General features: G+C 38.0%; 1 protein-coding gene across 1 annotated transcript in view; it reads left to right on the forward strand.

The window, feature by feature from the left end:
- The window catches only part of LOC138765041 (leucine-rich repeat-containing G-protein coupled receptor 6), a 302,015-nt gene extending 291,276 nt beyond the window's left edge, over positions 1–10,739 (forward strand). The window contains exons 15-18 of the mRNA XM_069941695.1: positions 1,482–1,607; positions 4,343–4,503; positions 8,241–8,321; positions 8,562–10,739. Coding sequence (XP_069797796.1) covers positions 1,482–1,607; positions 4,343–4,503; positions 8,241–8,321; positions 8,562–9,814 — 1,621 coding nt within the window. The 3' untranslated portion in view covers positions 9,815–10,739. The remainder of the gene's footprint in view (positions 1–1,481; positions 1,608–4,342; positions 4,504–8,240; positions 8,322–8,561) is intronic.
- Positions 10,740–24,722: the final 13,983 nt, after the last annotated feature.

A 24,722-nucleotide genomic window follows, 5' to 3' on the forward strand; every position in this document is an offset into this window, starting at 1 on the left:
TGCCATTTTTCAACATGATGACCCGAGTTGTGTCAATGAAAGTCAAAGATGCCATTATGAGGCTGAGAAACAAGAAGAAAATGGTAAGAGACGTCGTCCAAACATTAGGATTACCCAACTCAACTGCTTGGAACATATTTAAGAAGAAAGAGTGTACTGGTGAGCTCAGTAATTGCAAAGGGGCTGGTAGGCCAAGGAAGACCTTCACTGCAAATGGCAGAAGAATTCTCATCATGATGAAGAAAATTCTCCAAACACGTGTCCAATGATCAGAAGCACTCTTCAGGAGGCAGATGTCGATGTGTCAATGACTACTGTCCGCAGAAGACTTCATGAACTGAAATACGGAGGCTATACTGAATGACGCAAGCCACTAGTTAGCCACAGAAATAGGATACCCAGATGACAGTTTGCCAAGAAGAATTCTGGAAAAAAAAGTATTGGGGACAAATGAAACTAAGATTAACCTGTACATGGTGATGGCAAGAGCAAAGTGTGGAGACATGAAGGTACTGCCCAAGATCCAAAGTATACCACCTCATCTGTGAAACATGGTGGTGGGGATGTTATGGCCTGGACAAGTATGGCACCCTTGTCTTCATTGCTAATGGCAGAAGCAAAATGAATTCTAATGTGCATCGAAACATCTTATCTGCTCAAGTTTGAGCAAATGCCTCCAAACTCATTGGACAGCACTAAGTCCTACAGCAAGACAAACTAAATCAATAATCAGCTAAATCAACAAGGAGTTTTTCAAAGCCAGCTGGAAAATTTGTGAATGGCCAAGTCAATCACCTGATCTAATCCAGTTGAGCATGCCTTCTATATGCTGAAGAGAAATTTTAAAGGAACAAGCTCCTGAAATAAGCAGGAGCTGAAGTTGGCTGCAGTAGAGGCCTGGCAGAGCATCACCAGAAAAGATACTCAGTACCTGGTGATGTCTATGAATCACAGTCTTCAAGCTGTCATTGCATGCAAGGGATATGCAACAAAGTACTAAACATTACTACTTTAATATGTATACTATTGCCATGTACTAACTGAGGCGTGCTGGACAAAATGCGACTCTCTGTCTGCCTTTGACCAAAGTCAAAGAATTTCATGTATATTACATTCTAAATGTAGCATTACGTGACAATAATGGAACCGTCACCTTTATTACGGTACCCTGAAATGAGGGGACTGGTATAAAAAGCGCTATAATTTCGACATGCTCAAACCAAAATGTCTACAAATAACCTCGAATAAAATCTGGACTGTGCACTGTAATCAGATGTAAATTGTTTGATTGCAAATTTAAAACCATGGAGCACAGGGGCAAATAAAGGGGGAAAAAAAAGGGTATTTGTCCCCAACATATGGAGGGCACTGTATCACTCAGCAAATCAGGTCAGTGCTTACAAATACAAAAGTATGTTAATTTCAATGAATGAACAAACATCTCTTTTGCTGCTTGGTTTAATGTCTTCAACATTTGGCAGGGACCTGACATTCAACCAACTTTCTTCCCTCCCTTTGAATGGTCTGAGTGGATTAACACATCTGAAGCTAAAAGGAAACCTTGCACTCTCTGAATTCTTCTCAGAAGAAAGTTTTCCCCAGCTAAGGTAGGAAATTCAATCAGATCTTTTGCCCGACTTTAATTTTCATATTTTCCTTCAGAATAAAATATGAATCAATCATCTTTCTCATGACCATCTATGTTTTTATTGTGGGCTTTCTATCTGCAGTAATGAAATAAATTAAAAGGTAAACATTTTATCATCATGGATTCATTTACAGCAACAAATAATAATTGTTTTGGTCACTATGTGTAGCAGCACAGGAAACATTTTGAATGTATGTGGAATTTACAAAAAATGAGTAAAATAGACAAAACACGTGTTTACGATGTCATTGCATCTGCTGACCAGAATTTCCTGTTGTCTTAATTGGAGAATGAGTGTGTAATTAGTAATTAAAAAAAAAGATAATATTAGTTACTGAAATTCTTGTTATATTTCGCTGAGTCAAACATTCATGTTGAAATCTCCCCGTAGACAATTCTACATAGAAAACATTAAGAAATCACAAACGGTAACATGTTTTTGAAAAGTATTAAATTTATCAGGTTGTAAGAAAATAAAGTCTTCTCCTTTAACCATTTACCTCTACCTTTTTCTGAAATAAATAAGGAAATGTTTGATTGTTGAAGCAAAGTATGTACATCAGTTCAGTGTTATTGTTAGTGGTGCAGTTCACTTTAAAGAGTAATTCCACTTAATTGTCTGTTAACCATGGAACGAAGAGATGTAACATCATTACATATAATCCATGATTAAGAAGTATAAATGAAGAGGTAGAGAGAGAGAGAAAAAATAACACCTCTGTGAATGATTTAATAAAAAAGTCCCAACAGCCGAATACAAGTTTCTCTCTCTCTTGAGATTAATCAATTTCTTTTAGTTTCATTTTATTTAAATATATCACCTAAAATGTTGAAACCATTAAACATTGTTGTATAAAAGGAGTTTGCTGGAAAACAAAATAACTTAATGACTTGATTAATCCCTGAAGTGAACATGTATCCCATGAAAGCACTAAAGATATAAACAACTGTCTTGTTAATGAGCTACGGATGATTAGTTCCCAGTGAATCCTGATATAATGGTGTTCTTGCTTTTAGCATTTACCATAATGTATATTTATGAATTAAAGATTACTTCATGGGAAAATGAGCAAAATTCTTCCCAGCAATTCATTTTATTCTTTTGTTGTATGATTATTGCTACTTGAAAGCATACAAACTAGAAAAGTTATATTACATAAACAGATAAAATCTTGTCAAGAAATATGTGCCACATTGCAGTTCTACTCATTTATTTACTTCTATATGCTCCTTCCATCATGCAGTCATCATGGCACCCATTCTTTAAAGAAAAGGCTTATATTCATGTGTACAATATATGTACTCAATAGTTTTGCATATGTGCATCACCTGCACAGAACATTACAATGGGATTTACTGATATATGGTAAATTTGAACAAAATAACCACTGGGCTTCAAGTAAAATTTTATTACAAGGTGAATAGAATTGATATACCATGCAGTACAATTTCTTGGCTATTTTCTTTGCATGGCCCCTTAACCAATGCTGTATCCTCGTACATGTTCCAATAAAGTACAGTAAAACCCCTGGTATCTGGAATTCAAGCAATCAGCAAAAAAATTGAGGATAATAAAATTTAACAATTTAAATAAATAAGAATAAAATAATAGGTCAAAAGTATGTAAGTTTAAAATTGTGAAAGTAAATGATCTCTGAAGTAACACTTAAACCTTTGGTGAAGATGGGAGCAACAAATCAGCCAGTAGAGTGCCTTGGCTGTGTTCACTTGTATCAGCTGTTTGAATAAAATTGTGTGAAACAACAATGATGTCGCCCAGGATGAAGAGTTGGTTGATGCCGCTCCCCGTTGGGGTGATTCCCTTAAAGCATCTCCATATCCCTGCTTAGTAAGAATTGACCTGGCCAGAGGCTTTTTTTGTAAACTTGGGGGAGCACAGGGGTTAATTATCTAAAATGTTATTGTTAATCTTTAGGGCTGTTCCGCGGCGGGGGAGGTACCTCAAAATGCCACGACAGTTAAATGTTTTCAAAGAATGTGACTGAAAATAAAGTAAAATACTTTTAGGTTTACATATTCATGCAAGTGAAATTTGTTCAGTGTAAGCACAGTGGAGTATTCTTTTCTTTTAAACTGTTTATGCTTTTAATGCAATCCCCATAGGTGCTGGATACCTGCGGTTTTACTGAACTTGAAAATAATACATCCTTGCCTCAGCTGATAAGAACATAATATTTAAGAGCAGTGGGACATATTGCTTATCGAGCTTGTTTTGTCATTTGACAAGATCATGAATAATTACTTATTTCAAATCCATTTTTCTGCCTGATCTCCATATCCTTGATGAAAAATCTCAAAGTGCTTGTATTTTTTTTTCCCCAAGGACTTTATTTTCCATTGTGTTTATGTTTGGAGATAAAACTGCTCTGTTAACTCTCACTTATACATGTTTTCCTCCACTGACTTCTACCTAAATTACTGTTCCATAATTTTAAAATTTAAATGCTCATCCAGCAATTTAAATACTTAATATTATATTGGTCAGTAGCAAAAAAAGTACAAGGTGAAAAGAGTTCCACATTTTGCATCATTCAAGAAAATTTACAGAGTGTATCATTGTAATGTAAAGAATGCAGAACTCCTTGTCCTCAAATGCTGTCAGTATCTAGGCTGGTATTTAATTATGTTTGGCTTTTGTAAAGTAATTGGAAATATTTGATACCTTGTATGCAGGGTCCTGGAAATGCCATTTGCCTATCAGTGCTGTGCATATGGGTCCTGCAAAATTAATCACAAACAGGACAACCCATGGTATGGAGACACTACTGTTCGTGATGACGAGGACGGGCAGAAGAGAGCCATGGGAGTGTTTCCAATCCAGCCAGAAAGCAACTGTAATTATATGATTATATATAATGTGATCCTTTCACCCCAGAATTATAATCTTTCTGGCTAGGAGTGGGGTTCAGAAATGGTGCCAATCTATTAAAGGGAACTCTATTTGCATCTAGTTACAGTACAACTCCGATTATCTGAAATGTTTGGGACTGGGCCAATGTTGGATATTTTTTTTTCAGATAACTGGTCATTTGTTTTAAAAAAACAGCCCAGTCGCAAACACCGTATCACTTGTATCGATATTTAAACAACAACAAACACCAAGGGAAGGTTTCTCACCATAAAAATGCTGGCTGCCACTGATCCCTAACACGTCTCCAACGCAGCCACCACGGATTACCGAGACCTCCTATCTGCTGCCGCTGATTCCTGACATCTCCACCACTGCTGCCAAACACTCACTGTCGAGTCAGCGGGCTCCTGTCTCCCCAGTCACCAAAGCTCCTGACAGCGATGCCCAAGTCCCGACTCTGAAGCCTCCCATAGGCCTAGGGGAGTCTAGTGTGCGTGTGTGTGTTTGTTTTTATACATGGTAGTAGTCGAGGGGAGGATTCGGAGTCAGCATCGGGAGCTCCGCTGTGCTGAGGAGGGAGGGAGGGAAAGGGATATGAGGGGAAGGGAAGAAACACCACTGAACCCGAGGTCCCCCTCCTGTCTACGAAGCCACTCTCCTTGATGACACCAGGACAAGGGATTTTTCCAACCTCTTGTGGCTGGGAGACAGTGGTACACAGTTTTAGAGGGAGAGTTGGAGAGAAAAGTCACTGGGGAAGGTAAAGAAGAGATAGAAAGAGAGAGGAGAGAGATTTATCTGAAATTAGGACAATTGTCGTTTTAATTTCACGTCGGGTGAATTTTATTTAAACCTGTGAGATCAGTTCGGCTCCGAAAAAAAATTTGGATAAGTGAGGATTTCTGATTTGTTTCGAATATCCTCATTGATCTGAAAAAAAAGTTTACAATTTGGATAATGGTATCGGAGAATCTGATTTTGAATAATTGGAGTTTTACTGTAATTCCTGTCTAAAATATACTTTCATGTATAAGCTGTTGGTTCTTGCCCCAAAGAGCAAAGCTCAAGGTCCTGAGAACAAATAGATAGACCTGCCCCTGAAATTTTATCACCTAAGGATGTACTTGACAAATTGCAACTGTAGAAAAGGATCAATCACCTGCAGGAAGCTACATTCAGAGGCCTCTGCAGTTGCTTGTGGTCTTGTACGGGAACTAAACCGCTCCATCCTAGTCCCCAACAAACCACAGAAGGTTGTGAACATGGCTCAGGCCATTCCACACACCCTGCTCCATCTACAACTCCCACTGCCTTGGAAAAGCAGCCAGCATATTAAAATACATCCCTCCCCATTTCATACTCCCTCCTACTAGGAAGAATATTCACGGGTATGAGATCACGCACCACCCAATGTAAGGACAAGTTCTTTCCTGCTTGTTTCTGAGTAGGACCAGGAAGAAAAGGAAAGGAGAGAGATTATTAGGATGAGGCAATGCTAAAGGTGACTCACTTAGAATGGATCTATCACAGGGTCCATGAATCATACGACACTATTTCTCAGCAATTGCCAAATAAAGCATATAGAAAACCTTCTTCCCAAACATATGAATCAATTAAGGAACTGATTTATTTTCCCTTTATATCATAAAATGGCTTTAATGTGTATTTATATATTTATGACAAGTACTTTTTAACCAGTCATCACACCTGATGCTCTGATGTTTTTAAAGGTGCAGAGTGAGAACCAGGAAATCTAAATGTGATCACCTCGAGTGTGACAAACCTTCTGAAATGATAATGTTGCTCAGAGCTAGTGATCAACAGGATATAAACAACAGGAATCTTCCAGTGGCCAAACATTTCAATTCTGCACCCCACTCCCATGCTGACATGTCTATGCATGGCCTCATGTACCGTCAAACCCAGGCCACCTATAAATTGGAAGAGCAACACCTAGTTTTCCCATCTGGGCACTCTCTAACCTGACAGCATTAACATCAACTTCCTTAGTTTCTGCTAGTCTACTCCACCTTCTCCCTCTCCTCCCCATCCCTCTATCTTCTTTCCAGCAGCTCTCCGTTGACAGAGTCATTCCCCCTCCCTTTGTTTGCCCTCCCTCCCTTATCCATCCTAAAATGTTGGTTATTGTGGTGGGCTGTTAGCCAGAATCAGACACACACAAAGATAAAGACTGTACAACGGGCTTTAATCCACAAAGACTCCCACAGAGCCAGGCTCGCTGTGGCTGCAGCAACTCTGAGTGAGGCCTCGGGAGGCCGGCGCAGGCTTATATCCCGGAGGGTGATTGACCCCCGACCGGGTGGGGCTTGATCCATTCAGGCCGACTGATTGACAGCCGGCCAGGTGTTGTCCTGTCCCCTTGCACTCCTGCAGGTAGAGAGGTTGCCCTCTGCAGTAGGCCGGTGGTACATTCCTGCAGGTACAGAAGTCGCCCCCTGCAGTAGGCTGGTGGTACTCTCCTGCAGGTACAGAGGTTGCCCCCTGCAGTAGGCCAGCGGTATTACCACCACAGTTATGTATCTTTATCTTTGCTACATAAAGTACTGTTTGACCTCCTGTTTCTCCAGCATTTTAACTTCAATCATGGTGTCTGCTGACTTTTATGTTTTACACCGATCAAGAGGATATGTTTCCCCTCAATATGATAAAACATTTGAATGGGTTAACAGAAAAAGTAACATAAACTCTCATCAGGAGATAGGAATGTATTGTGAAAGTAAATTTATGCTATTAAAATTTTGCTAGGTTATAGAGAGCTCGTTGATTAGCAAGATGTACTAGTACGAAAGATCTGAATGCTGATTCCAAATTTCATAGAATCGTGTTGTGAAAGTTCTCTTAATATCGTCGCAAGTCCTGTGGGGATGTGGTGAAAATATCCTTGTGGATTCAATGGCCTGTTTGGATTCTTCATTGGTGATCAAATTTGATGGCTTCACTGCAGGGAACAAGAAATATTCTCTTCTTTTTGTGTTGGATGCCAAGTTAAATTCTCCTGAAATCCCTGCTACTTGTATTATGGGCATTTAAAATGTTTATGCGGAAAGTTCAGAGGGAGTAACTAGTTTATCTTGGCTGCTCAGTATGAGGTCGCTAAGCTCCATCTTGTCATATAAAAATCAACTGGTCATGTCAATTTGTGGTCATATGCTTCCTCCTTCATCATGGAAGTACAGCATATTATTGGTAGAATTCCAAACCAAACACCATTTCGACTGAGATAGATCTCAATGAATACAACTAGCCAGTCCAATTCCTTGAAATTTCCCCAAGGTTTCATTGACTCAGTTGCCATTATTCTTGTCCACTTTGGTTCATTTCTCCATTGTTGTCAAAGTCTTGTTGTTTGAGCAGGTCTGATTCCTTTCCAAGTATGTTTCAACTCCCTCCACACACTCTTTAGCTGCACTCTTAAATTTATTGAGCTATGCTTTCTGTAAACTAAATTCCCTGCATAACTCTGTCATAATGTTGACTCCTTATGAAAATATAAAACACAATAATACAAGAGTTTATACTCTAGAGTCTATGTTAAGATAACTAAGCTTATTTGAGGGGAAATAACTGAATATAGATGTAGTTTTAAAGAAATGTACAATGTCATGTGATGTTCCCAGAACTTGCGTGCATGTGATGATATCATTGCATAAATTCTCTCAATCCCCCACATTATTATTGCATTTGTTTTATAATATATAGACTACTTGCATATGGATGACTTCCAGTTAGAAGTGGAAGATCCCAAGCTGCATCCCAGTATACAGTGCACACCTGCTCCAGGTAAGTCACCAAAATATTCCCAAAGCAAATCTAATACATGAATCATAACATTAAGCTTTTCAAAATTAAGCATTTGTTTCACTTTCAGATATAAAATGTCAGAAAGCTTTATTGTATGCATGTGATTAAAAACAGCTATTGCAGGATAAATAAAATGATGCAACAAGCTTTAAGTAACAGGTACTACATGTCAATATTTCTGCATTCTAAGGTGGTATTTAAATTTTTAAATCTTTTCAGGTCCATTTAATCCATGCGACTACCTCTTTGAAAGCTGGACAATACGTCTTGGAGTTTGGGGGATAGTTCTTCTCTCTGTGGTGTGCAACGGACTTGTCATCGTAACTATATTTGCATCACCTGGCTACTTAGCTCCAGTGAAATTTGTCATTGGTCTGATAGCAGGAGCCAACATGTTGACGGGGTTGTACAGTGGCACATTAGCAATTGTGGATGCAATGACTTTTGGGCAATTCGCAAAGCATGGTGCAAGATGGGAAACTGGCTTGGGATGCAGAATCACTGGATTTGTATCTGTATTTGCCTCAGAAGCATCTATTCTGTTCCTGACACTTGCCGCTGTTCAATGTAGCATCTCTGTGTCTTGTGTCCGTGCATATGGAAAATCACCATCTTTCACCAGTGTGAAAATAGCTGCCTTCTGTTGCACGGTCCTATCTTTCAGTGCAGCCGCACTGCCTCTGTGCTCAGTTGGAGAATTTGGGACCTCACCTCTTTGTCTCCCGTCACCTCTCCCTGGTGGAAAATCTTCTACTCTGGGCTTTATGGTAGCTCTAATTATGATGAACACCCTTTGCTTCCTTGTTATAACTGGGGCCTACACCAAACTTTATTGTGACCTAATGAAAGGGGAATTTGACAGCATCTGGGATTGTGCAATGATTAAGCATGTTGCTTGGTTGATCTTTACCAATTGCATCCTGTATTGCCCGGTGGCCTTTCTTACATTTTCTTCCCTACTCAATCTTTTCCCAATCAGTCCAGATGCAATTAAATCAATCCTACTCGTGGTTCTTCCCCTGCCTGCTTGCCTAAACCCTTTGCTTTATCTGTTACTTAATCCACATTTCAAAGAAGATCTCCGCATCCTCCGTGACTGCAAATGGCAAAAGAGGTGCCAGTTGAAACAAGCCAGCATAGATTCCCTCAGTTCAGAAGATAGCGACAAGCAGTCATGTGACTCCACCCTCGCATTGATGACCTTTGCAGATCATGAAATCATCCTTGATTCCACCAAAAGCCTTGGGGTCCTATCAAGTCATCGTCAGGTGATGGAGGCCTATCCTTTTCCACCGGTAACTTTAATTCCATGTCAACAGAGAAAAGGCAAGGAAGACATCTGCTCCACCCAACAATCCCACCTCACCGATGAGGAGCTCTTAATTACTTCGGAGATCACAGAGCAGGCACATAGCAGCATTCAGATCACTTTCTATCCAAATAAAGGACCTTCCTTCACATCAAATGTATAAATGCTTGAACTGCATTATCTGAAGAGAGCCACAGCCTTGGTAATCATCTAATGATATAAAGAACTGATTAAAAGAACACCAGATGAAAAACAGGATTACAATATTGGGATTACCTCCAAAATGTGTACAATCAGTCAACAAAGGACACTGTCATTAATTTAAGTAATTCATAGATGGGCAGGAGTAAGTTACAGATGTGTACTGGTCTTCAGATGATTTTTGGCTGATATGTATGAATTGTAAAATTACAAGTGATATGAGCCAGATATCAATGATCACCGATCTGAAAGTGTATAGAAGTTATTGCAAAATGTTAAGGAATAGTTATTTCATATTGTTAAGTTAATTAAAGGGAAAATCTATTAGCACTTGAATCATGGGAGTCCTGATGAACCAATGTAAATGCATTCTGTGTTGCAAACATGCATGGAACCTATTGGAAGATTGCTGAGTTGTATGACAATATAATGTCGTATACACTCTACATTATATTTTTTACAATATTATAATTACATTACTCAAACAAAGGGTAAATAGTTGAATTGTTCATTTCATATTATCATATTCAGATAGAAAAGCATAAGTACGTGATGGCTTTAAAATGCTGATTTTTTTTATATTTTGATATCTTTGTAGAAGGAAATGTTAAATGAACAATAGAAATATATTTATTACGATAGAAAACTTTCTCTATAGAGACCTTTATAAATCCTTCTTTTTCATACAATTGGACCACAGAGCAAATGATGTATAGTAAACTACCTCTTACTAGTACACTATATATCGCTTTTACTGACAAAAAAAAACCTTTTTATAAGAACTGTTTAAACTGCTTAGTTGTAAAAATAGGAAGATATTTGGATGTACTTATTTTATGTTCTGTACTCTGTTTTTAAGAGACTAAACTTAGCAAATCGATATCAAAGTAAACCATTCTTTTCTTGTACCTGCTTTGTGGTCATGCATTAATATTGCCACAGGTCTCCATTTCATATTTATTCTTAATTTCAACAAGATATGATCGATAGCGAGAAGCACTGCCCACAAAGTGGCGACTCTGCCTGCCTTACGGAAGACAAAAGTTAAAGAATGTCATGCATGTCACATTCTCAATACTGGAACCTTTACCTTTACTAGAAATGTTTAAAGAAAGCAACAGCTAGATTTAACCATGAGCTGGCTTCATGAAGTTTTCAACAAGAGTAGAATAGATCTCTCCTGTCAAAATTAGCAGCAATATACATTCTTGAGGATGCTTGTCATTGCTTGGCTAAAATACAGTGAAGACACCATCTTAAAAATCGATAGCTTCATGATAAAAGAAAATAAAGATATTTTTCTCAAACCTAATAATACAGCAGCATTTAAATATTAGAACTGTTATTCACCCCATGCAAGTGGACATAATATCAAAGCTGTGCCATTGCAACTGTTCTACCATTCTGAAATTTAACTTCAAAGTAATTAATAAGAAAAACAAAGTTTGTGAGTCAACGATGTCTGAAATTTTGTATTGATAAAATGTCGAGTTTCTCCTCTGTGGGCATACCAATGACCATTTTGCCAAACGCCCAGAAGACAAAGCAGTAGATGTAAGCTATTCAGCCCATCGAGTCTGCCCCACCATTTAATCATGAGCTGGTCCATTTTCCCACTGCCCAGCATTCTTCCATAACCTTTGATGCCCTGGCTAATCAAGAACCTATTAATCTCCGCCTTGAATACATCCAATGAACTGGCCTCCACAAATGCCTGTGGGCAACAAATTCCACAGATTTATTTTCCTCTGACTGAATAAATTCCTCCGCATCTCTGTTCTCAACGGACGTCTTTCAATCCTGAAGCTGTTGGTATTGTTATGTTGCTAAGTAAAGCATTTCACCTTGATGTGGAAACAAAAGCTTAATCTGCCTTTTCCCAGAGCAAAACCTTTCCTTGTACGGAGCTAGTACCGAAAACATTGGTTATCGGTGCAACCCTAACAGGTGTGAATTTGTAACAGTTGTGAACTGTATCTGAATTTGCAGACAGGATAAAATGCTCATAAAGAGAAATATAAATGTTATTATGCTTGCTCCCTTAGTTCCTCACAAGTTTCTCTAATCAGTAGTTGATTCATATAAATTGGGAGGAACCCAGAAATGATCCCCGCTTTAACCAAGACCTGGCTTCCATTCAATAATCAGAATTTTTTGTTGTTGTAAGTTTTTATCTGTGTAAATAGCAGGCCAGGGCAGAAGCAGATTCAGGAGAAATTTGCAATGTCTGTTCAAGTCAAATTGCCATTCACAGTCCTAGTTCACATTTGAATAGCAATTACTTTGTGGGGTGAAAATCGCAGACTCTGGAAATCTGAAATGAATATTGAAAATGCAGGTCAGAGAACATCCCTGGAAACAGAAAAAGGGTAAACATTTCAGGTCAAAGACCAATGAGGATGATTGGGGTTGGAAAGCAGTGGGAGTAGTATGAAACATAACAAGAATTCAAAGAATCGTACAACAATAAACTGAAAATAGGCTATTAGTTTGCATCAAATAGTAAACTAGAATTGAGAGAATCTGTCAGTGATTATTTAATGTGATATTTATTCCCAGTAGAGTGGAGGAGGGAACTTAGGCCAGACTACTTGAGCAACTCCAGAATAACCAGAAAAAGACACGTGATTTGGAATTCTCTTTTTAATTTCATTTAGACATACAGCATGGTAATAGCCGACAAGCCCATGCCGCCCAATTGCATCCAATTAACCTGCACACCTTGTACATTTTGAATGGTGAGAGGAAACCAGAGCATCTAGAGAAAACTCGCACAGATACGGGGAGAATGTAGAAACAGCTTACAGAGAGTGAACCCTGGTCCCTGGCACTGTAACAGCATTGTACTAACCGTTATGCCAACCGTGGCACCCCTGAAGGGCAAATCAGAGTCTCAAATTTGGTACAAAAACTGCCAGTCTGAAAACATGCTACAAACTTACTATCTTTTTGACAGTCCCTTAGCAGCAAGGATGGTTTGTTTCAATTGCGGGTTGGTTGATTCTGAGGTGGCTGACAAATCACAGAATTGTCACGGTAGCATACTTGCCTTCGTCGGGAGAAAAGAGCAAGTGTCAGGTTCACCCATGTGATGGTGAGCCAATGAGAAGATCAGAAGGTGGTATTTGGGGATCTGAAAAATGCAATGTTATGTTTAGGGAATAATAGAAAGAAAGTCATCTTCACGGTCCGCTGAAAGAAACTACTGAGTGTATTCTTTATTTGTTTGTCAGTTGTTTTATATCAATGTGATTTCACACTCTTCCACCAATGGGGCAGGAGATGAATAACAGGGCAAATAGCTGGGTGGATTGTGAGATAGTTCGCTCCTTCCATCGCTTGCACAGGGTTTCTGTGTGTTCGTGATGAATGGTAGAGCATGCTAATCTACATGTTCTTCATGAAAAATGTTAATGGAGAGAGGAGGTGAATCTATTCACTGTAGCAACAATCTTCTAAAATCCCCTTTACAAATGGGCAATATTTATTGAAGAATGGAAAGAACAAACTGCTAACATACATCCATAGAGGGAAATACAAAATCCAAATATTTGGGTTGAAACCTTGCTTCATTTCTGAATATCAACTTTTGTTCTAGATTTCAACATCTGCAGTGTCTTAGATCTCCAACAGATCCCAGTTTGTTCTTCTGGACTGAGAAAGGGGAGGGAAGGAGAGGATTATGGGTCAGTAGGTGATAGGTGAACCAGGGAGGGGTGTATGATGTTGGATGGATAGAGTCAGGTAGGGGAACAGAAGAGGTGGAGAAGAGAAAGAAACAAATATAAATGGCAGATGGAGCTGGGAGTGGAAAGAACAAGGTAAAGACAAAGACAGTTTCTGAATGGAGAAACATAAAACATAGAAAATAGGAACAGGAGAAGGCCATTCAGCCCTGTGTCCCTGCTGCACCATTCCATTAATAGCTTGCCAAATCAGGATCATTTGGAATGGTGACCAGAATGGAATGGTGGGTTGTTGTGGACAGGTGGAGCAATGAGGAAGGGGAAAGGAATAGAGTAGGGTGGGGCTGGAGCAGAGGAAGGATTGAAAATAAGTGGTATGTGAGAGGACCTAGATGGGAAGGAGAAATAAAAGGGAGCCAAGGGGGAGCGGGTTATTTGAAAATGGAGAAAGCATTTGATGTTCATACTGCCTGCCTTCCCACTCATTTTGCAGTCCAGAAACTTGATCCATGGATGCTGTGTGACCTGCTGAGTTCCTCCAACAATTCTTTGGGTGTTTAAGATTCCATCACTGGCAGTATTTCTGTTTCACTTAGTGCATGAATTCAGGTCAGAATAAAAATGCATTGTCTTTTGCAACAATCAACTTATTTAATTTTTGAAAGGAAATGGGGCCCACTTCCACATCTGGTGTCAAATTATGTCTTTTCAGGGACAGCATGGGTGTAAAAATGATTACAATTTGTCCGTTACAGTTAAAAACCCACTCAAACTCTGGAGCGAGAGCTCGAAATAGGACTTTAATCATTAGCAGTAAATAAGCATGCACGAAGAACGATCCTGCAACTAATAAAATTTTTAGATCGAAGGATGGATGACATCTGACAGTTGATTGTCAACACATTAATTGTGACAATAGCATTTTGTGTCAAGATTCTTTTTCAAATACAGCCACACATGCTGAATGCCATCATCTGCAGTTTTTAATATATATTTTCATCAACCCTTTTAATGGAGATCAGCTGCACCTTGTGATTTAAAAACTGCTTCAAAAGAAGTAGTTTGAAAAGGGCTTCTTGCTCATATTAACCAGATAGTCGCTAATCCTTAACAATGTGCTGGCAGTAAATTCCCAGTCAATAACTCAAGAAAAGACAGTTAAGGAAAAATAGTTTTGGAATTGTTTCAAACAGCGTAGCTGATCAGACTCCAGCAATAAAAAAAGGAAAGAAAATTCTGCACTAGATAATTAGGTAATGTAGAAGCTTTGTAGTGATAAAGAATGAGAGAAGGAGTGAGAAAAGAAACCATTTCCAAATGGATATGAGGAAATGGAAGTTAAAATGGGAGAATAAGATGGCAACTTTGGTCACTGCCGAAATGCCAGTACATTCTACCTCCAACAACTGCTACAGGTCTATACTACTGTCAAGAATCAACATGTCCAACTTCAGACCAATTTGAGGGTGTACTGTTGAACACAAAGAAATAATTGTTCTTCTTTTGAGTAAAATAGATAGGGATTTGTCAGAATGCTCATATGGGCCATTTCCATGATTTTGATGGTGTCTGAGTTGTCCTTGTGCTACATCAATGGCAAATGGCACACATCAACATGATTTTGCTCACTCTTTGCCAATGTTAGGCAATGCACAAATGGACAGTATTTCATTCATTTCACTTCCAATAATGAATCATTTGATATGGGGATCCAGACAACATATTAGTTTGAGAATGCCCAATCAATTTCTGGTCTTGTTTGCTACTCTTTGCCTTTTGTTACTACGACAAAATTTGTCCCAAATGGTTCTTCAATTTGACCATATTCTGTAGTAGAAACCAACGTGTCCTATGTTAAACATTTTCTGTCAATCAGGATTCTAGCTTTAAGGTGCTTGTGTCTGTTGCATGAAGCATTGATGCTATACAGAGAAATATTTGTGTCATCTGCAGTTTTTTGTAATATTGTGAAGGTGTCCTTTTTTGACTTCCATGGGAAACTCTGAGGTTTCATTCAAGATTACAATACTTCTTGTTGCATTTAAGAAGTCATTGTGATTTGTCCTTTCTTCTGACATGAATAGCACTTAAACTCTTTAAAAGAACAATTGCCTGGAGAATGACTACTGAAACTGTATATCTATAACAAAGACTAAAGATGCTTACAATCACATGATGCTATCTGGAATAATGCTTTGGGAGCTGACAGTAGGCTACTGTTACATCCTAAATACTCCTCAGAACTGAATTTTGTAAATGATATGCTTCTTGATATTCTTTCATGACAGTACGCAAAATCCGTTTCCATCTAAAAAATATTGCTGATTGAGAAAAACAGCTCGATCTTCTTAATTTAGAATATAAATGATTAATACAAAGATTATTTACATCCAAGATGTTTCTGAGGCCTTTTTGAGTTTGAGACACCACTTTTTTTCCCACCAAAATAGCACATTGATCCTCTTGTATACAGTATTTACACTCTCATCCTGTTATTTGCAGGCATACACAGGCTTTTTTTTTGTTTTAATTGTACTTTAAATATTGGTTGATGCTGCTTTAAACAGTGAAAAGCAAATATCTGGAGCTCTTCCTGTTTTGATCTGACACATGGTACCCAGGCATATTATACTTACTGAATCTACTCACTTCATTTTCAAATTGTGCAGCTGTAGACCTTCCATGAAGCACACAAGGCAAGAACACTGATCTTAAAGATGTGACACTAACTTCCACCTAATTTTTTTTAAAACATTTTCGATCCTAGATGGGCCTTGAATACAGCTGGAGCTTTAGTTTGTTCTAATTACAATAATGATTACAGCGTACAGGAGCTTCAAATAAAGGGAGTTTAGTTTAACTCCAATGGCAAGCAGTTGCCTATTTATAGATAGCATCATTACATTCTCTGACATTTATGTAATTGCATACAAATACCTGGCAGTGGGTAGCTTGAGGCTCATGGAGTTTGACAAGGACGGGGTTACTGATTAAATAAAACTTGTGAAAAGATGGAGGAAATGTAACTTAAAGAACTTATTAGGGCAGTACGATCAGCGTAGCGGTCAACACAATGCCGTTACAGCACCAGTGTCCCAGGTTTGGATCTGGCGCTGTCTGTAAAGAGTTTATACATTCTGTGTGGGTTTCCTCCGAGTGCTCGGATTTCTTAAAAATGTACCCTTCAAAAACATGTCAGGTTTGTAGGTTAATTGGGTGTCATTGGGTGGAATGAGCTAGTGAGCTAAAAGGGCCTGTTACCATGCTGTATATTTAAATTTAAATTTATATTTACTTGAAAGTCCTTTCATGCATCTGTTTAGGCTGAAACCCAGAAGATAAAATTGAACATACCAAATATATCATCCACAATCTTATTCCCATTTCCGATGATCATTTATTGAAATACAGAATCCCCACTGACTCTTTGTCCCAATATTGAACAAAGCAAAAGGGTGTCTGGGACGCTGATGAAAACCTCGTTCTTGTATCAGAAGCCTGCAAAATAAGTGGTTGAAGTTATACAGGGCCATAAAGACTACCTACTCTCCAGTCCAGTCTGTGACCTCCTACTCCATCTGTGGAAGACTCATTGCAGCCCTTTTGTTGATCTCATCTGCCATCTCAGGACTCATAATACAGGAGTGGGACTAGGTCCTCCTCAATCCTAAGGGACTACTTAAGATGAAGCAAAAATACACATCAGATAATAGGAAATTTTAATTAGCCTTTTAGAGTTGGAGAAGGTCTGTGGTTTGCTTTCCTCATATATTATTCTGAAGCAAGACCATTATTCTGCAAAATCTGATAGACCAAACTGAAGGAAATAACAGCTGAATTGTTCTGCTTCAAGGATGTGTGTCACTAACTGTGAAGCCTTCTGATGGATTATTAAAAGGACCAACTGCTAACAAATATAATAGAGCATCAGAAAATAAAAGTTGTTTACATTTCTTTGTTTGTTCACATTTCTCTCTTTTGCCTAGGTATCTTTCCTTGAGTAGTTTTTTTTTTCTTTTGCAACACCAATAAGTAGAGATTCAAATTTAGTCTGTCCCAGAGGAAAAAAGAATCTCAGGGTTGTATGTGATGTATATGTGTTCTGAAAATTAATCTCAACTTTGAAACTTTAAATTCACCTATGAGGCCCTGTATTTGTGTTTTTTTATGATTTTTTAAGTTATTTTTTTAATGGCAGCATGATGCACTCTATTTGAACCATGGATTGGGTTACATTAACTTAATGTGTAACATAATCCATCTAATTGCTAAATGGCATATTCGCAGAATCTATCCATTAGAAAGATTCCCCCCCTTTCCTAAGCAGTCCACAAATTCTGTCCTGTAGAACTTCCAAAGAAATCTGAAAAATGAAGAGAGATTAACTTATTTTAAAAGAAGTTTTAGATTAATCTAATCTTTGTTGATATTGTAATTGAACCATATAATTATTATACCACTATAGGTTCGACCCTTAAAGTTAAAACAACCAAATGGGAATACCAGGTTGTTTTAATTGAGTTTTACCCAGTTTTGTTTACTGGTAAAGTTTCCTGTCTGAATTGTCTCTCCCAGGCTACCACTGGTATTCAAGTAGTGTGTGGTCTCCATACATCTGTCCCACTAGCAGACAGATTCAATTTGTAGCACTAACATCTCAGCCTTATATACAAACTAGATGCTGTTTCATGATGTGTCTAATGTTCATGTGTGTACCATTCGGATGGAAGTACTGTAATTTATCTACAGCAGTCTTAGCTTTATCCAGTCTCCAGTTTAAAGGTTTGCACGTTACCCTTGCTATTACTTGGTGACTTTTTTCTTTTCCTATTAGCGACACCATTTCATCTTCCCCTGGTCGGTTAAAAAAAAAACAAGATATTAAACGTCATATATAATTAACTTACTCAAATTTAAAGGAGCTCTTTTAGTGTTCATGTACTCAAGCGGCACTCGTGAGAGTTTCAGTTGTTACAGAGTTCCATTTGTGTTCAGGAAAAATACGGATGCTCAGTACAATAAAATGCAGACAAGTGAAGACTTTTTTTGCAGAAGTCATATTGAAGCAATTATTTGAAAGACTCAGAAAAGCATCCTATTAATTTCTACCATTGCAAATAAATAAGATGCAGACAAAAATTAAGAGAAAACAAATCTCATCAGAAATGTTGTTGAACCACGCAATACAAATCAACCAAGAGTTAATAACAACAATTTATATGGCGCATTTAATAAAATATAACATTGCAAGGCATAAATAAATGGAATTACAACTGAAAGTATTTTAATGGGTGATCAAAATTCTGGCTGAAGAAGAGCTTGAAAGACTGAGAGAAGGTTATAGTGGCAGAAAGTTTTATGGAGGGAATTTCATGGCTTACAAGTTGGTATTCAGCATCATGGCAGACATTGGTAGAGAAATTCAATGGTAGATGGACAATAAAATGACAAGAGCAATGATTTTGGAGAGTAGTGAAAAAGAAATTGGTTTAAAAAATGGAAGGGAGAAACCATTTGGAAACAAAAATATGAATTTACAGTCAAGGTGTTATCAAGCCGAAAAAGTTTCAGCAGTAAATGCAGAGGCAAGAATCTGCTGTTGTGAAATTGAGAAGGATATAGTGTCTTGGTGATGGAGTGCTCATGTGTTTGGAAGCTCATCTTGATGAACCGGCTGGTTACAAAAGGGTGATAGATGGTTCAGCACCTCCACAACTTAAATTTGTGGCTGTGATTAAAGGCAATGGCTACACGGTACCTAATATCTTTGCAACATGATCAATCATACTCACTGATTTTCTTTTTCCCTCATATTTATGTTCCTTATTGACTGGGAGGCCATTTAGTACATCTGATCTCTTTGCTGGTTAAAAAAAAAAATTGAAAGGTTTATGTGAGATAAATTTATAGCAGTGAGAAGATTCTTAGATGTATTGCAAATAAAAATTCAGTGCATATCTACCTGCACTACTGACAATGTACATTTTTGGATTTCTTTTAAAATTAATGATCTATTTTTCTCTCTTTGTGCTTTATATTCCAAGAAAGCTGAAGTGAGACTTTTATTTTTACACTATACTTATGATTCATCTATCTCAAATTATCAACCACATTATTGATCCATACCCTAAATGTGATTTTTGAGAAGGTACAGATAAGCAAAGTGTGTCAACATATAAATTTTAGATATTAATCTGAACTCCAATTGGTTGTTCTAATATTTCAAACAATACATAGAGAGAGAGAGAGAGAGAGGAGGGAGTCACGTGATGGAGTAGTGGCCGGACGGTGAACTCCAGCCCTCTCCAGAAAAGTCGGGAAAAACAAAGGAAAACACAAAGGCACAGAAATAAAAGTTACAGAAAAGTGAGTATAAAGGTGGAAAGAAGATGGCGACAAAAAAAGAAAAATCGAAAGCAACGGTAAGAAGAGAGGAAGAGAAGACAAAGGAGGAAAAAGGTGAAGGCCTTACCTGTCCGAAGAGGCCCGCTGCGGAGAGAGAAACCCGCTCCCTCAGGTCGGTAAATAATGGACTACAAAAATGGCTCGCAGAGCCGAGTAAAAGTGCGCAACCGCGCATGCGCGATACTTCGCGCATGCGCGATGCGAATGAAAAAAAACACACCGACGGGAGAGGGGACCAGCTGGGGAGTCGACCTCCACAGCCGGCAACGACAGCTGCAGAACACCTGCAGCAAGAAGAGACCACAGAAGACAATAGAAACAAGAAAGAAGAGGAGGAAAGGGCACCAAAGAAACAACAGATGGCCAACCCAGAGGAAGAAGAAGAGGAAGAGGAAGAGTACAGGGAAATAGAAGAAGAAAAGAAAGGCAAGGTAAAGGATATACTTGCTCTTATTAAAGGATACATGGAGTCATTTAAAGAATGGCAAACACAGGAATTTAAGGATTTAAGAAAAAGAATAAACAACACAGAAGAGAAAATAAATAAAATGGAGATGACCTAAACAGAAATGGGAAAGAAAATGGACAAGATGGAAGAGCGGGCAGTAGCAGCAGAAATGGAGGTAGAAGACTTAAAAAAGAAATTGGAGAAATCTAATAAAAAAACTAAAGAGACACAAGAACTACTAGCTCAAAAAATAGATACAATGGAAAACCATAACAGAAGAAATAACATAAAGATAGTGGGCCTTAAGGAAGATGAAGAAGGCAAGAATATGAGGGAGTTTATAAAAGAGTGGATCCCTAAGACCCTAGGATGTCCAGAACTACAGCAAGAAATGGAAATAGAAAGGGCACATAGAGTATTGGCCTCTAAACCACAACCACAACAAAAACCAAGATCTATTGTAGTAAAATTCCTAAGATATACTACAAGAGAAAAGGTACTGGAGAAGACAATGGAAAAAGTAAGAGAGGGCAACAAACCACTGGAGTATAAAGGGCAAAAAATCTTCATTTATCCAGATATAAGTTTTGAACTCCTAAAGAAGAGAAAAGAGTTCAATACAGCAAAGGCGATTTTATGGAAGAAAGGGTATAAATTTATACTAAAGCATCCAGCGGTATTGAAAATATTTATTCCAGGACAACAAAACAGACTATTCTCGGATCCAGAAGAAGCACGAAAATTTGCAGAACAATTACAAAAATAGACTGAGGGAGGAAGACGGGTAATGAGAGTTAAAATGATCACGATTGATATGTATGTGGGTAAAGACAAAAATAGACTGAGGGATGAAGACGGGTAATGAGAGTAAAAATGATCACGATTGATATGTATGCGGGTAAAGAGGTATAAGAGTGAATAGAGACAATGAGCATACATGAATGTATCTGTACTTAGAGGAAAATATAGATAGTATAGACAAGAATTAATAAGGGAAGGTAATGGAATAGAGAGAATAAGGAGGGAATTAAAAGAGTGACCTTTGTGACATATGAAAAGTGAAATCTTTTCTGGGGGAGGCGGGGTGGGGGGAAATAGCGGTCACTGCAAAATCAGTTGACGCTTGCGAGTGGATTCGCAAATCCAAATGGAGAGGGGAGATGTGGTTGTCCAACAAGGGATAAAGGACAACTCAGGAGGGGAAGGGGAGATTGGGGATAAATAAGATAGAAATAGGAGAATAAGGAAAATGTTGGATGTTGTAGAAATGTTGTCTTATAAAGAGTTGAAAATAAGAAAACAGAAATGGAAAAGGAGGAAAGGTAATGATGGAAAAACGGAAAGAGAAGATAAACAAAATATAAAAGGGCTACGCTGAACTATATGTCTTTAAATATTAATGGAATACATAACCAAATTAAAAAGGAAGAAACTACTAAATTTAAATGAATAAATGTATTCCATTAGAAAAAATAACATATAGGTTAAGAAATAATATTGAAATATTCGAACAAGTATAGGAGCCTTACATTAAATACAATAGCGAAAACCTACCGGGGACAAACATTACCTAAGTTGATGGAAGGAGAAGGAAAGAAAAGAATGGACTCAATAGAATTTCTGGTGTAATTTTGTTGAATGACAACATTGTCTGACTGGCTTAATGCAACCTAGATTGTATACCTAAAATGGATGAGAGGTGGGGGTGGGGGGTGGCTTGGGAGGAGGGGGGGGGGGAGAAAAAGTCACTGTATATGTGTGAAAAAGAAATAGTGTATATCATGGCTAATGTGATTTATGGTGTGAAAAATAAAAAAATTAAAAAAAAAAGAGAGAGAGAGAGAGATAATCTAGAGGTTGGAATATGATATTGCTTCTATAGTTGAAGTGATTTATACGGCTAGGGATTCCTTGTAGAGTTTGAGGCAGTAGAGTGTCATTTGTTTTTACCTTTTCGACATGAATTTGTTTTGTACATATCTTTAAGACATATTCTTCCTGGAGTAATTTAAAAGAACCATGCAACCTAATTATGACATCAATTTACATTTCATACTTACTCCTAGTCTGTTGTCACAAGCTCTGGCTGCACTGATTCCCTGAGCTAATGAAGCACACGTGGAGGCTTCTGCGCCAAGGAATGGGTAGAGTAAGTAATGATGCTGGTTGAGGAAATAATAACTCACTGAACAATTGGGAGATTGGCTCATCAGAATCTGTTTCCTGCAGCAAAAAGAAATGACAAATATCATCAAAAAATCGCCAGAAAAAAAACCCATGCATTAAAAAAAAATGCAATCTTAAAATTTTGCAAAAATTCTTAGGAAGAATGATTCCTCACTCATACTTTGAAGTCCTGCCTACTTTAGAATACCTCAGTGTCAGCATAACTTGGTTAGCTCCTTCATGAATAATAGTTCCTCAGTGAAGTACACACAAAAATAAAATTGCAACCACCATGCAATTATATCATAGAGGATTGATAAACAGGCCAGAAACTACTGGTAGGGATAAGGTTAGCAACCTGCGACCAATGTGGTAGGTACCATGATGACCATTTTCAGGAGCTGTTTACCATATACAGTAAAATCCTTGTTATCGAGAATTAAAGCAACCATTGGCACGTCTCATCATTAGTTCACCAATCCATGCAACATGCAATCTCAAGCAAATGGAAAATTCACTTATCGAGCATCTACCAATCACCAGAGGTGCTGGGTATCACGGATTTTACTGTACATCGGAGACACAAGAGACAGAAGATGCTGGAATCTGAAGCAGAAAACAAACTACTGATGGTTGAAGGAACTTGGGTTTAAACCTGAAATGTCATCTGTTCATTGTCCTCCATTGATGCTGCCTGACTTGCTGAGTTCCTCCAGCAATTTGATTTTTTACAATATAATTTAAAGACTTGGAGGAAAGAAGAGGAAGTGTGCAGCCAATATGCAAACACTATAAATGAAGGTGGGAAAGAAAGTTGGAAGGAAGGTACAAATGCAAAGACATATTGATATTGAGCAAAAAGTTGGCAAATGGAGTAGCTTGTGTGAAAATGTGAAGTTGCTCTTTTTGGAATGAAGAACAAAAGTACATGATGTTATTTAAATGATGAAAAATTGTAGAAACTGGGGATTTTTTTTGGCCTATTATGCATGAAACACAGAAAGCTAGCACATAAGTGCTGCAAGTAGGACTAATAGAGTTGGCCCTTATTTCAAGGATGTTGGGGCATAAAAATGAGGAAGTCTTACTGCAAGTACCAGTGAAACCTCATCCAAAATACTCCCTAATTAACAAAAGACATTATTTCATTAAAAGCAGTTCAGAAAAGATTCTGGGTATGGAGATGTTGTCCCACAAGTAACCTAGGTAGGGTATGGTACCCTTGAAGATTGTCTGGGAGCTAACCCATACAGACCGGCATATGTTTGCCTCAAGGCACAAAGTCCCAGATCTATTATGAGAAGTTTGCCATGGTCATAACAATGTCTTCCAGTAGTTCAATGTCATCATCAGTTACACCACTGCATATCCTTTGCATTATCTTTTTTAAACACAAATAGACTTTATTCACAAAAATTATTTACAAATTGAAAACCATTCAAAGCCTCTAACCAGTTTGTTTCATATCCATATATTTCCATCTCTCTACATTGTTACATTTATTTATATTTACACGATTACCACCCGTTGTCATTACTCCCCCTCTGTTAATGGAGGAGCTTCCCCCCTCGGTCTCAACCCCTCAATGCCCATGCATATACTGAAGAAGATATGCTCTGAACTTTGCAAGGTGTTTTAAGCAGTCTGCTATTCATTCAGAAGCTGCCCATGCCCAGTAAGTCACTTAAGTGACTCTTTAAATATTGAGAAAAGCAATAAATTAGTGCAATGTTTTTGTTCTACTGACTGTTCCAAAGGATCATAGTTTGAACAGTGATTTGAATAGGGATATTATTAAGACCATGCAATGGTCATGCGTGCAAATGTAGATTAAGGACAGAAGTATCCAGTTCAATCTCACAATTAGCATATTCTCGCCGTCAGGGGTTCAGAAGCATCATCTTCTCTGGATGATAAAGAGCTCCTTTTGCATAATTAGCACCAATAACAAAAAATATATTTCCAATTTCCAGGCAAATATATTTCACTCTTGGACTCCAGATAATTTTTTCTGTCAAGTTCACATTTATTATCATCCGATGGCATATGTAGAACCTGATGAAACCCCATTCTCTGGTCCTCGGTGCAAAACTTGCAAACATACGTACCGACAAACAATACATATGCAGGACAACTGTTCACATACGCAAATAAATAAATATATA

Source organism: Narcine bancroftii, chromosome 5, assembly GCF_036971445.1.
Source record: "Narcine bancroftii isolate sNarBan1 chromosome 5, sNarBan1.hap1, whole genome shotgun sequence".
NCBI classification, from domain to species: domain Eukaryota; kingdom Metazoa; phylum Chordata; class Chondrichthyes; order Torpediniformes; family Narcinidae; genus Narcine; species Narcine bancroftii.